The sequence below is a fragment of the Micrasema longulum genome, unplaced genomic scaffold, assembly GCF_059751315.1.
Source record: "Micrasema longulum isolate JH-2025_06_02 unplaced genomic scaffold, ASM5975131v1 h1tg000701l, whole genome shotgun sequence".
NCBI classification, from domain to species: Eukaryota; Metazoa; Arthropoda; class Insecta; order Trichoptera; family Brachycentridae; genus Micrasema; species Micrasema longulum.
This window is the reverse complement of record NW_028277897.1, coordinates 76,399-89,850: the sequence shown is the minus strand read 5'-3', so window position 1 is coordinate 89,850 and position 13,452 is coordinate 76,399. Positions and strand designations below refer to the sequence as shown.

Here is a 13,452-nt window from a genome sequence, read left to right as displayed (position 1 = left end):
TTTTACATTTTTTAATTGAAAAAATTGTTGAAAAAATAGGTATAAAATCACAAATAGTTATTTTTAAACAAAAATGTCTCACGGTGAAATGATTTTTTTGTTTACCATCATATTGATTTAATTTTATGCATAGTCCTACCCCGTAATGTTAATAATGTATCAATAATATTAAAATATATTTCTGTCTAATTTTGTCAGTAATAATTTGCAATCATTTTTACTTTCCCCCGTACAAACAGCAATTATGAAAATTCATTGCTCTACAGTTTAATAATCTTAAAGACGTTGGTCGCTTATTTCCAGCAAAAACCACGAAAATCCGGATTTCATGTATTACATTTTTTTATTGAAAATATTTTTTTGAAATAATAGGTATAAAATTAAAAATAGTTTTTTCATACATAATTAATAACAACGTTTCTACCTCTCTAATAAAGTGAAAACTCGTGTTTAAAGAGGGAGTTTGTTTTCAATTTATTTATATATGTATATTACATATACATATATCCATACATAGATATCCATTATATATATGTGTGTATATAATATATAAGCAATCTGTTAGCGGGAAGTTGGGAGGGGAAATCCATGCAACACCCTATCTTGAACTCCATATAGTAGAAAATGGTGTATCTTTTAGAATATAATATCTTATTTTAAGGAATCTGGTGTTTTTTTTTTGTTTGTGATTATCGGTGTTCACGCATATCGGTGAAAGATGTTTACTGTTATTATTTTTTTATTTTTTGAATAGTATATACAGTGTGATATCTTTTACTGTTTGTGGACTGAAAATAATTAGGTAATATCTTAAAAAGTAAACATAGGAAGCACACAACATACATAATTTGTAGCATTTTAGATGGGGTGTTGGTACCCCCCTCAGGAACTCGCAGATTTTTTTAACGCTTAGGCCCGGAAAGGTTAAGTGTTAATTGTCTTAAAGGTCATTCAGATCAGCGTGCAAATCCACTTCAAATTTATTATTTTCCGCGTGCATTCTTCCATTATTTGTCTCTTTTGTCGAAGTATAAGAATGACATCTATTGTTTTAAAAATAAATAAACGCTTATGTCAAGGTGTATTGAAAAAAATTTGTGAATAAGAGAAAACGAATTCGCGACCTTGCGATTTCTATTTAGTGATACTCTAATGATAATAACTTAATTGTCATAAAAGCTTTTGTAAGTCAATTTTGACCATAAAAAAAAAAAACGTACAGTATCGTGCGAATTAATGTGAACACAGTCAGATGTATTTTTATTGTCGGTTTTTAAAACAAAAAATATATCATGTTTTGAGCATGTCCAAATGCTTGTAAACTGTCTGAATTTCTTCCCGAATGAGTCATTCATATTTAAATTGGTTGCAACAGAGAGGGAAAATATTTTTGAAATTAAAATATGTAAGTCTAGGCGTTGCCGAGTAGGTGAATTGGTTCAGCCGGATGAATCTCACCCACATGATCTTTTACTTCACTAAAGTCAACATCTAGAAAAGTTGAGGAAATGTGGATGTTCAAACATAGGCAGACTGGTGAATGTTACACACTGTGTAAAATGGCTACTTAAACCAGCCAATGACAGGTCTAGTATATGCCTAGACTTCCATTTTTTCCTTCTCAAAAACGTTTTCCCTATGTGTTGCAACTATATATATATGTGCTATTCAATAGGATATATGTTAACACGCTTGAATTAAAATTCCAGTTACCTTAAAGTTTATTTTACAATATATTTTTAAAATTCTATCCTGTAGCCCTAGGATTAGTATAATATGGTGAGTAACCAGGCGAATCAAAATTACTAACTTTGATTATTTTATAATAGTTCAACATCTTCTTGGAAACATGACATGGTGCTGAGTCGTGCTGGAAGATTAGTTCTCCAACAGCTTATTTTACTATCTCACAAATTCACAAAAACACATATTGCTCAGTGAACATAACTAGAAAAACGACTGACATTGACAATAACTCAATGCGCAATAAAAGGTGCTGGCAGCAGACTAGCTATCTTTAAAATATTAAGAATGAGGAAGTTCAGTCGTTTTTTTTTAAATTTTTTTTTTGTTAGTGAATTATTAAACTAAGCTAAAAATATTTTTATTTTTTTTTTGAGTATCCTAATACCATCGCTATGATTTTTTTAAGTTTTGTGATTTTGAAAATTCCCACAAAAACTTCTAAATTACTCCGCGTGTGACGTCACAGGTTCTAGTCGGCTAGTGATCAAAACACACATTTGAACGAAGAACGTAACTGACAAGAAGCAAAGAAAATAGGGGTTTAAGTGACATTTACTTTTCGAACCGCCGTTTGCATGAGTTTAACGACATTGTTTGACATGATCGGACAAGTTTGTTAGAACGACATACAGTTTGTTTTTATTGCTGACGTTTAAAAGGTAGACCCCGTAGAATTTATTATAATCACAAACTAAACAATCTAAACATATTAAATACTGTCATAATTGATTCGCTCTTTGTTGAGTTAACTGCTTAGTGAATTTCGATTTTTCGATTAGATTTTATTCTGTGTCCTTATTTGTGATTGTATTTAAATATGCCTTCGAAAGCATGTGCAGTTTCAAAGTGCAGAAACACGTCAAAAAATACAAAACTATTTTTTATGTGTCCGCGTGACGGCGACAGAAGAAGGAAATGGTTTAGCGCTATAAAGTTTCACGGAAAATACAAAAAAGAAGAAACTAAGTCCGTTATTTATGTATGTGGAGACCACTTTAATGTAAGTTTGATTATATTTTAAGTACCTATACCATAACATGAACGTTCTTTTGAAGTTTTTTATAGTTTAAAAAATAATTATTACCTCACCTTTATTATTTTTGTTATGAAAACGTAATAATTTGTTTTAACCTTTTTAAATATCGTTAGGAATGCGAATGCTTTATTTACAAGTTTATAATTCATCTATTCAATTAGTTTGAGAAGAAACATAACCTCTAAACTTAGAAACTTTTTAAAACAATGCAAAACAAATTATGAAGAAGATATTTAACATATTTTGACTATTATAATCTTAATTATTTTAATAATTTTTCACAAAGATAATGCCAATATAAAAAGTGTTTTTTTTTTTCAGCTTGATGAAGATGTAGAGAATTTAATTTCGCATAAGATAACTGGAAATAAAATGCGACTCAAGAAAGAGGTTGTTCCACATGTATTTAAATGGCAGCATAAAAAAGCTGGAATATTACAAAATACGCCTCCAGAATCAACTCGTATCAATTTATTTGCAGAATCCGCTCCTTTCAACGTTGATGATATTTTACTGCCTTCAACTAGTTCACGTTCAAAAATAGATATATCCCCGCACATACTTGGAAGTCAGCGCTCGGCTATCGTTACACACACGGAAACCCCTCAGCATCAGCATACCTCCGCTGATAATATGCAACGGATCTATGAACTGCATACACTAGACCACCCGCCAAACTCTACTGTCAGTTCTGTATGTGACAAAGCGGTGCAAGCAAATATCAAAGTGCGTTGCCAAAGCTTGGGAACTAATACAGTTTCCAAACTAACGTCACTTTTATGTTCTCCGACTAAAGTTAGAAGCGAGAATATAATGTATTCACCGAAAAAACCGCAACACCTTCTCCTGCAATCTTCTGGCAGTGATGTTTCATTAGAAGAAAAAGAGTTTTCAGTATATACATCTGACACAGATTATTTAGCGTCAGAAATAGATGTAGAAGAATATAAAGCCACCATGTTAACGGGAATTTTAATGTCTGTTCTGAGGGAACCAAAACTATGTTTAGGTATACCGAAAAAGTCTTACTATCTTATTTCTGTTCTGCAAGAAACTGTTCCTTTATCTTATAGAAATATTTTGATAACTCTAAAGAAGCTGCGCTTAAATGATTCATACGCAATTTTAGGCATGCATTTTGGCTTATCTTCATCTAGTATTTGTAGTATTTTTAATGATTGTTTATATCCATTATCCGCTTGTTTAAAGCAACTTATTGTGTGGCCTGAAAAACATACTTTAAAGCATTTTATACCAGAAGCTTTTAGATATAGATATTCCGACATCACATGCATAATAGACTGTTTGGAAATAGAAATTGAAAAACCGACTGATTCTTTGAATCAGTCTTTAACATGGTCAGAATACAAAGGCTGTAATACCATGAAGTATCTAATCTCGTGTACAGCCGATGGATTAGTCAACTATGTTTCAACTGGTTACGGAGGGCGGGCCTCTGATAGTTTAATCATTCAAGATTGCGGTTACTTAGATTTATTAACACCGGGAATGAAAATTATGGCTGACAGAGGGTTTAAAAATATTTCTGGGGCCTTGTATGCCAAGGGTTGCGAGCTTGTGAGGCCTCCTAGTGTTGTAACCAGCACAAAACCCACCGCCGAAGAAGTTATGGAAAGCAAGAGAATAGCTGCATTAAGAATTCACGTAGAACGAGTGATAGGAAGGCTACGAGAGTTCAAAATGTTGTTACCTCATGCTAGAATTGACAATCACCAAATACACACAATAGATAATCTAATTCTTATTGCTTCTGGCATCATTAACATTCATGATGCACTCATCAAAATGTAATATTTTTTATATTTACATAGGTTTGAAGGCCTAAACTTGTAGTTTTGCATTTTTATTCTGATTATTTTTCTTATATTTTTTCCATTGTGTACTGTTTATTTTTTCTGACCAACTGACTTTTATCAGGGTACTTATAACCTGTATGTCATTATGTTTCTACACATGTTTTCAATCAAATCCGTTTCAAACCTTTTTTTATTCTAGACTTATAATCTGATATGTTATTGTATAGTTATTTTCTTTCTGTAAATGTACCTGTAGATACAAAGTACGTTATTTTCTCTCAAACCTGTTTTCATACTAGATGTGTAACCTGATATGTTATTGCATACTTATTATCTTTCTTTACATGTGCCTGTATATACAAAGTACGTTCTTTTCTCTCAAACCAGTTTTCATACTAGATGTGTAAACTGATATGTCATTGCATACTTATTATCTTTCTTTACATGTGCCTGTATATACAAAGTACGTTATTTTCTATCAAACCTGTTTTCATACTAAATGTGTAACCTGATATTGCATACTTATTATCTTTCTTTACACGTGCCTGTATATACAAAGTACATTCTTTTCTCTCAAACCAGTTTTCATACTAGATGTGTAAACTGATAGTCATTGCATACTTATTATCTTTCTTTACATGTGCCTGTATATACAAAGTACGTTATTTTCTATCAAACCTGTTTTCATACTAAATGTGTAACCTGATATTGCATACTTATTATCTTTCTTTACACATATACAAAGTACATTCTTTTCTCTCAAACCTGTTTTTATACTAGATGTGTAACCTGATATGTTATTGCATAGTTATTATCTTTCTCTAGACGTGCCTGTATATACAAAGTACATTCTCTTCTCTCAAACCAGTTTTCATACTAGATGTGTAAACTGATATGTTATTGCATACTTATTATCTTTCTTTACATGTGCCTGTATATACAAAGTACGTTATTTTCTATCAAACCTGTTTTCATACTAAATGTGTAACCTGATATTGCATACTTATTATCTTTCTTTACACATATACAAAGTACACTCTTTTCTCTCAAACCTGTTTTTATACTAGATGTGTAACCTGATATGTTATTGCATAGTTATTATCTTTCTCTACACGTGCCTGTATATACAAAGTACATTATCTTCTCTCAAACCAGTTTTCATACTAGATGTGTAAACTGATATGTTATTGAATAGTTATTATCTTTCTCTACACGTGCCTGTATATACAAAGTACATTATCTTCTCTCAAACCAGTTTTCATACTAGATGTGTAAACTGATATGTTATTGAATAGTTATTATCTTTATTTACATGTGCTTGTATATACAAAGTACATTATCTTATCTCAAACCTGTTTTCACAGTAGACGTGTAACCTGATATGTTATTGCAAAGTTTTTATTTTTCTTTACATGCATGTGTATTTACAAAGTATATTCTTTTCTCTCAAACCAATTTTCATACTATAATAGACTTGTAACCTAATAGGTCATCACATAGTTGTTCTCTTTGTCTATGTACATATTACCCATTACATAATAATAAAAAAAAGCATCTTTTCAAATACACCTTCATGAAAAATGTGTTCTATAATAATTTCTAGTGACCAAAAACATGTACTCATATTTAATGATACGTTTTATTTTAATAAATATATTCTTTTTTTAAAGCGCATTTTGTTATATTCCAACAATATTTTTTTAAAAACTATTTATTGAAACCATGGATTAGTTATTAAATATAAAAAATTAAGTGTCTATTTTAAATTATTATGAAAATAAAACTTTGTTATTAGTGTTACACAATTTTTATTCTTTTACAAGAACACTACTACAGTTTCGGGAGAGCACTCCTCCCATCGACGGGTGATATAAAACTAATATAGTAAACACAGAATATTGTTCACAATGTCATAGAATTTAAACAAAAATAAACAAATTAATCAGCGAAACTTGGAGCAGGGGTTTTTTCCCCTTATCTAAGGTGTTAGCAATCCAAGTTGTTCGATCACTTTTTAGTGCTCTCATTGATGACACACCATTGAGTTTAATTTTTACGTTAACATATTTCGGAACTAAGCTATGTTTGAGGCACTGTTGGTTAAAAAATAAATCTAAACAAATAGTTCTGTATCTTCACATTAAGTTTTTATACATCATTGCCTGGTTTGCCGTACTGGCCAACATTTTTAATATTATGTATATGTATGCAAGTAGGTAAAACATATTTTAAGATAATATTCAACAGTAAAAAAAAAATACAAAACATATGCACTACTTTTTATTCTTCAAATATATACATAATTTTCCCGAGTTTTTTAATTACTCATTTTTCAACAGTGTCAAATGTATACAAAATAACAAATGTGTGTAGTAAAAAGTAAATAAGACAAAAGGTGTAAAAAGTAAATGAGTATTTAAATATACTTAAAAGTGAAATAAACTAAAACAACACTTAGTAAATTATACAAATAAAACAAGAAACAGGACAATTTTTTTTTATTAAAGCTCGGTAAAGAATTAAGTAACGTTAAATAGGAAAGTTAAATAAATTAAAACATCCATAAATACAGTAAGAAGCAAAATATAAGTAATTTATATTATTATTTAGCAGGAAACAAAAATGAGAAAAACAAAATAGAATTTAGAGTCTACATCTATGCCAGTCGGATATTCTTATGATTCAGGAACCACAGCCAGGAAGTTCGCTGGATCACAGGGGTAGTGTCTTGCTGGGAAGTCCTCAACAATATGAATAATAAGTGATTATAATGCGGGAAAAGATTTTTGTTAAAAACAGTACATGTACACATTTATTTTATTTTGGGGTAAATGGCGTTAAACCAAAATGTATTGCATTTTTTTATCAAATCCTCACAAAATATTTTGTCATACTCTACAGTCAATGTAGTGATGTTTTTGGTTTTCTCAAAGTCAGGATGAGCTATACAAAATATTCCGGAAGTTTTCTTGGCAAAATGCATCTGTAGTTGTATCTGCGCTAAGTATTTGTTAGCTGGCTTCTGACCTCTAGTATATGTTTTAAAAGTATCCTCGTTGATTGGGCACTTCACCTCCACAACAAAATCATCCGATATTGCATCTGGAGATGCACCGAGTAGCGGACACTCTCCGTTTAGCAAAATGCCAATTTTCTTCATTCGTTTATTTAGCATTTTACTTAAAACGCCGATGACCTCAGCTTCCAAGTCTCTGCCTCTTTTCATTGCCTTGGTATCTTTAATCGATATGCCACCGAGGATTCTTTCAACAAGGGTACCGTCGAATGTGTGGCAATGTGCAGCTTCGTTTGCCTTGGATGCCGTTATCCTTCCATACCGAAGCTCAGACCAGAGGCCACTATTTGCTTGCTCTTTTGTGGCTTCTGCGGCTTCTTGGCATTGTGTTGAGCTCATCTTAGAACGGAAAAAATTGAGAACTCCAGGAATTCCGATTCCCTCTTCTCGGGACTTCAAAGTTAAATGCCAGAGCGACAGTAGCCTAGTAGGACTTATGTCACTATAGTATTTAGTGAGTTGGGTGTCAGTAACACCTAACTCTGCAGATTTTTTTAAAAAAGCATTTAAAAACTTTCCAACGGGAATGGTTTTTGATGATTGACTGGGTACATTTTTTGTAAAATCTTTGGCCTTTACGAATTTTATTGTTGTTCCAATTTTCGATAAAACTGACTTGGTCCAGTAGCACTTTGTGGATGTAGTTGCCGGCTCCTCACTTCGTCGGTGCATCCATGTGAGAAAGGCAATAGCGTGTTTACAACCACCTTGGCTTGCAGCACAGCCTTCACACTTGACGGATTCTATTTTTCCATCATTTTCATTGCAGACCAATGTAACTCTATAGCCTTGGCTGCGCACTTTATGTTCGGGAGTTATTTTTGCTTTTACACTGCAAACACCTCCTGAACGCCTCAGCTGGACATAACCAACAGCATTATCACCGTAGCTCTCTCTTGTTGATCTGAAAAATAAATACTCACATTACTATCATTTATGTGTGAAATATTAAAGATATTATTTTACTTTTTTCAATGTTAAACAGCTTTGAAAAAAAAATTCATCATCATCATCCCCCTTCCGCACCTTATGGTGCATAGGTCACTGCATTGATCGCAACTTATTTTGATCATTTTCGTTACATGAAGGTAAGATGATCAGTATTACGCCTCAGGTACCAGTCCAGAGACTATGAAATATTCTAGTGTGAAAACGCCCTTTTAAATAAATATTTCATATCAACCATGTCAGGAATTGAACCCGAGACCTCTTGCATGGTAGGCAAACGCGTTGACCATTACACCACGAGGCCGACATTTTTAAAGAAAATTATTAAAATAAAAAAAATTTAAAGGAATGAATATTTTCATAAAAACTTTCAATAGTAATTTGAAGATTAACATTGAAAAAATAAAAAGCAAAAATCGATTTTGAACTATTTATGAATCTAAAACACCAATAAAAATATTTATTTTAATGTTAAGTTGAAGTCTTCATGAAAACATATCTGGTTTCCATTATATTCCTTAGACAAATAAAAGAACTTTGAACTATTTATTACTTTGGAAATAAATCATTAATAAATAATGTGAGTAAACATTTGGAAGTTTATTGAATATTAACTTACAAAATAGATGAAACTACATCGACGTGATAAAATATATTACGGGAAAAAGTAATGAAACAAACAAACCTTGCTGCTTTAACTCCTTTAATTTCTGCACTTATAAAATCCTTATTGTTACAAAAATACTCGGCCATCATTATCGAATCAATTTTTGGCAGGTTATCGGATCTCGCCTCGACAAATCCACTTTCCGTCATTTAAAAAAAATGGTTATGGAAATTATATTATATATGTATGTATGTTTAGAATACGTAATTCTAATTTTTAAACCGTTTTTCGTTTAAAACGTTGAAAGCACAATGAAAAAATAACAAACACAAACACGGCAGGCGAATCAAGACCGAAAACATCAGATGTAAACAAAGTTATGTCAAAGCACCGGCTGTCAAGTCAAAACAAAAACACGCTAACGTTGCTGGTATCGAAAAAATGGCTACGCCGGAAACCGGAAATCTCTCACCGGTCGCCATAACTACATTATAACGTTATGATTTATTGGCTATTATAAGCACGTGATCATGAGAACCAGTGACGTATTAAAGTAGTGCATTTTATTAAAATCATTTTTAATAATTTTTTCGTACATTTTCCAGAACTTTCATCATACAATTAAATGTTTTAATTCTTATCACGAGTAAGAAAACATTTTTTATATTCATTTTCCCGTAGGGCTGAAGTTCCTCATTGTCAAATGTTCACATTAATTCGCACAATACCGTGTAATGATTTTCAATTTATGTTTCAAAATAAATAAGTTATTTGAGATAAAAACACACGTTTGAGACAGTAGGTAACAATGTGTTTGACACCCTACATTTATCTTTATAAATGGATGATGATCGCTCTTTCATGGCATTTTGATAAGAAATGAAATTTTCTAGGGAAAAATTTTAACACGTTTAAATTTCGACACATCAGTAAATTATGTTTGATGATCATTCAATGTCCTCCAGGCATTTGTCGGTTTTCAGTTCCTGTGCATCCTCCCAAGTCAGGTTGTCCCGTAGTTTTGACATGAAATGCCGACGGACAATCAGCAGTGGACGTCAAGAACGTTGAGATCGTTAAGAACATCCGGGACGTTGAAAAAGTTTTCCAAGAAATAAAAACGTAAAAGAAATATATTCGGATACAAATATAATTCCATTTAGTATTTTGCCTTTATATGAAATAACTTACACTTTTTTATAAATATTGCAACATAAATTAAACTCAAATTTAACGCTTAAATTCAACAGAGATATTCATAACCATCGCACACGATCTCATAACTGTATACATTTACCCCCTGTACCCTCCTCAAAATTCGGATTGAGGTCTCTCCTTTACATTGCCTCTACTCAATATAACCTTTTGCCTATTCACCTAAAATCAATTTCTTTCCAGTATACGAATGGTAATCAAATTCCATTAAATAATCATTTCCTTAAATTATTTCTCGACAACCCTTGACTTATGTAAGTTAATGTTAAAGAATATATCAAAATTTGTTTTTAAAAAGGTTAACGAGATTTGTCCTTTTTTGTTTTTATTATATTTTACTAAATATGTTTTTATCTGATAATCTTTAATTGTATCTATCCCAGAATTAATTTGCTAACTCATGGGAATACAGTTATGCTATTGTACATTTTTGTACTTTGATTATATTTTTTTAAAACTGATGCTTTGTAAAGTAGGCAAGCGTGGTTAAGGTTTTTAGGAGGCATCCGCAGTACATGGCCAAACCGACCGTATTGCCTCCGCTTTTAAAAAAATATTTAGTCGTTTATTAATAAAATTACAATTTAATACATTTCAAAAGATTAGTATTTTAGCCAGTGATATACACATCAGATAATAATTTTGCAATTTAATTCAGTCGTACACTCGGTCGCTTCCCACTGAACTCAGATATTCCTAGAGGCCAAAGAATCCATCTGTTGTAATGTTAGTGAGTAAAATTTTCGCCCATTATTTCCGAACACTACTTTTATCTATACTTTAGTTTCAATTCAGTTCAGTGACGATTATTTATAATCAAATTTGACAAAATTGTTTTTAAGTAAAGATTTCACTTACTATATATTGTGGGTATATAGGCAAAAAACGTTAACTCGAAAATATGCGGATTTGACTGAATGATGTAATTTTGTAAAGTTTTTAACGCTCTACAAATTGGCAAAATACACAAAGTCATATTAAATTTTATATTTCTGTAGTTTTAAAAATAAATTTAAGGTTAAGTCGAATATTCGGTATTTTATTCGGGCAAGCTTTAGATTAGTTAATATTTACTTAATATAAAATTAAGAAACGGGTAAAGTAAAAATATATTTTTAAATGAGCACTTTACATCTTATTATTTTTAGATAAGATAAAAAAGAGTAAAATTGGAGCAAAACTTAAATGCTTGATTTCTCAAAACAGGGATTTGAGAGTTAAAGCTTTTTGCCAGTATACCCACGATATTATCGTGGTTATCAGTAAATTTCTATAGTAGTATAATAATCGTAGTAATTATTCAATTGCAATTAATTTTAAAATAGAACAAAATAATTACTTCATAATAATTATACTTGCCACAATATATAAGCAGTAAAATGAAATGTATATATTTAAAACCTTAAATATTTACTGTTTGATTGAATAAGTGCACTCTCGTGGTCTTTTCAATATTAGTCTCTGTTAGTTACAATTGCTTATTATATCTCCAGGTCGAGAATTGAAGATTCTAGGAATAGCAACTGGTAACGATCACTCGCCATAGAAATTATAACATTCAGAAATCGTGTCGGCGGCTGCCGTGGGGAAATGGATAAGAAAAAAATCATATGATTTTTCTGTCCGGGTGTTTTGTGCTGAAATTCACTACTGCAGTTGAACCTCCTGGCCTGTTGTAGTGCAAAAAAAGCATATTTTTTTCATTGCTAACTTGTTTTCAGTTATAAATGTTTTGGACTCTCTAATCTTGTAACCGTTTGTGAAAAAAATGTCTAGGATGAGGAAACTCAGTAAAACGGGAAACTGAATATAAAAAATATATTCTTACGCCCGGTAAACATTATCTTGAAATGTATCTTGAAAACGTATGAAAAAAACAATAATTTTTTTTTTGATAAAAACGAACTACTTTGAACGACGTTCTCCGAAATCAACCATTGACAGAGTGTTGTGATAATAAAAACATTTAAAAAAAATATTTTGGCCTAGTTTGACAGTCTGTTGGTCGTTTTAGTAGTGATTTCTCCCTTTCCCCAAAAAAGGTCAAAATACTTTATTTTACTCTTGTAAAATGTTTTTTATTTTTTTATTTATTTAAACGCCTTGTGGGCTGTTAAATGTTTAACATATATTTATATCTAAAGAACAGACGTATATTTTACTCAAAAATAGCAAAAAAATGAAAATGAAGTTATAAGAAAAAAAAAAAAAAAATGTAAAAAACTAATCTTACATATAGTACATACATACATATATTCCAGTAGAGAGAACAGAAGTTATTTTTTTCCCATCGGTTATATAAAAAGAATCTTAAAATTAGAAGAATGTAGAAAAATAATAATTAAGAACACAGATATAAGTTAATATGTATCAATTATGTCAGTTTTTAAACCCAATGGAAGCCGGCCTCGGTTCCTATAATTAATTTATTTACTTGAGGCGTTTTTTCAAGGCTCTAAATTTTAACAATAATTAGTCTTTTGTTAGTCTCTATCATGGTAAAATAACGTAATATTTCAATACAATTATTTTGTTTGAAAATTCCGTGCAAGTTATCGGTATTGTTTTGATTCCTGCTTCCGTATGTTACTTTCCAAATAACAAAGACTCATCTTCTGACACACAAACTTACTGATGTTCAATTGCGGGTTTTTACGTGACAGATAATCATTAAAAATGTTATTTGGAAGTTCGCTTCCATTTCACGCATTCACGTTTGTAAAAATAAACCGGTAAACGTGTCGAAATATACAACAAAAAGCTTTTGTTAATTAAAAGATAAGAAAAAAAAGATAAACCGAGAGAGAGAGCATGTATCGAGTAATCGAGTGTCTCGTGAAAGCCAACAGATCTACAGAGATAAGTATCTTTGTGAAAACAAATATTGTTTGTTGGTTTAATTGATAAATACAAAAATATTTTTATCACCACAGCTGTAGCTGTAATTATTCTTCTTAAAAGCAATTATATTATATCTATGGTATCAGTGGCGAGCGGTGATTTACTA

General features: G+C 31.0%; 3 protein-coding genes across 4 annotated transcripts in view; 2 read left to right on the top strand and 1 right to left on the bottom strand.

Annotated features, from left to right (window-relative positions):
• Positions 1 to 13,452, top strand: part of LOC148279563 (carbonic anhydrase 7-like) — a 144,803-nt gene that overhangs the window by 90,445 nt on the left and 40,906 nt on the right. The gene's annotated exons all lie outside the window — the stretch shown is intronic.
• On the top strand, positions 2,458 to 4,834 carry LOC148279565 (uncharacterized). Its single transcript, XM_088229740.1, has 2 exons — positions 2,458 to 2,746; positions 3,104 to 4,834. Exons 1-2 carry the CDS (start codon positions 2,564 to 2,566, stop codon positions 4,592 to 4,594), a joined length of 1,674 nt encoding a protein of 557 aa, XP_088085866.1. The 5' UTR covers positions 2,458 to 2,563; the 3' UTR covers positions 4,595 to 4,834.
• On the bottom strand, positions 4,908 to 9,810 carry LOC148279564 (uncharacterized). The gene is made up of 2 exons (XM_088229741.1): positions 9,309 to 9,810; positions 4,908 to 8,579 (listed from the first exon to the last, which is right to left on the bottom strand). The coding sequence occupies exons 1-2, from the start codon at positions 9,437 to 9,439 to the stop codon at positions 7,412 to 7,414; spliced, it is 1,299 nt and encodes a 432-aa protein (XP_088085867.1). The 5' UTR covers positions 9,440 to 9,810; the 3' UTR covers positions 4,908 to 7,411.

Bases quoted from the DNA above. Each gene is read 5' to 3' on its own strand.
- LOC148279565 (XM_088229740.1), top strand. From the start codon at position 2,564: ATGCCTTCGAAAGCATGTGCAGTTTCAAAGTGCAGAAACACGTCAAAA. The intron at 2,747-3,103 runs GTAAGTTTGATT...TTTTTTTTTCAG, and splicing joins TATGTGGAGACCACTTTAAT to CTTGATGAAGATGTAGAGAA.
- LOC148279564 (XM_088229741.1), bottom strand. From the start codon at position 9,439: ATGACGGAAAGTGGATTTGTCGAGGCGAGATCCGATAACCTGCCAAAA. The intron at 8,580-9,308 runs GTTTGTTTGTTT...TTTATTTTTCAG, and splicing joins AAAGGAGTTAAAGCAGCAAG to ATCAACAAGAGAGAGCTACG.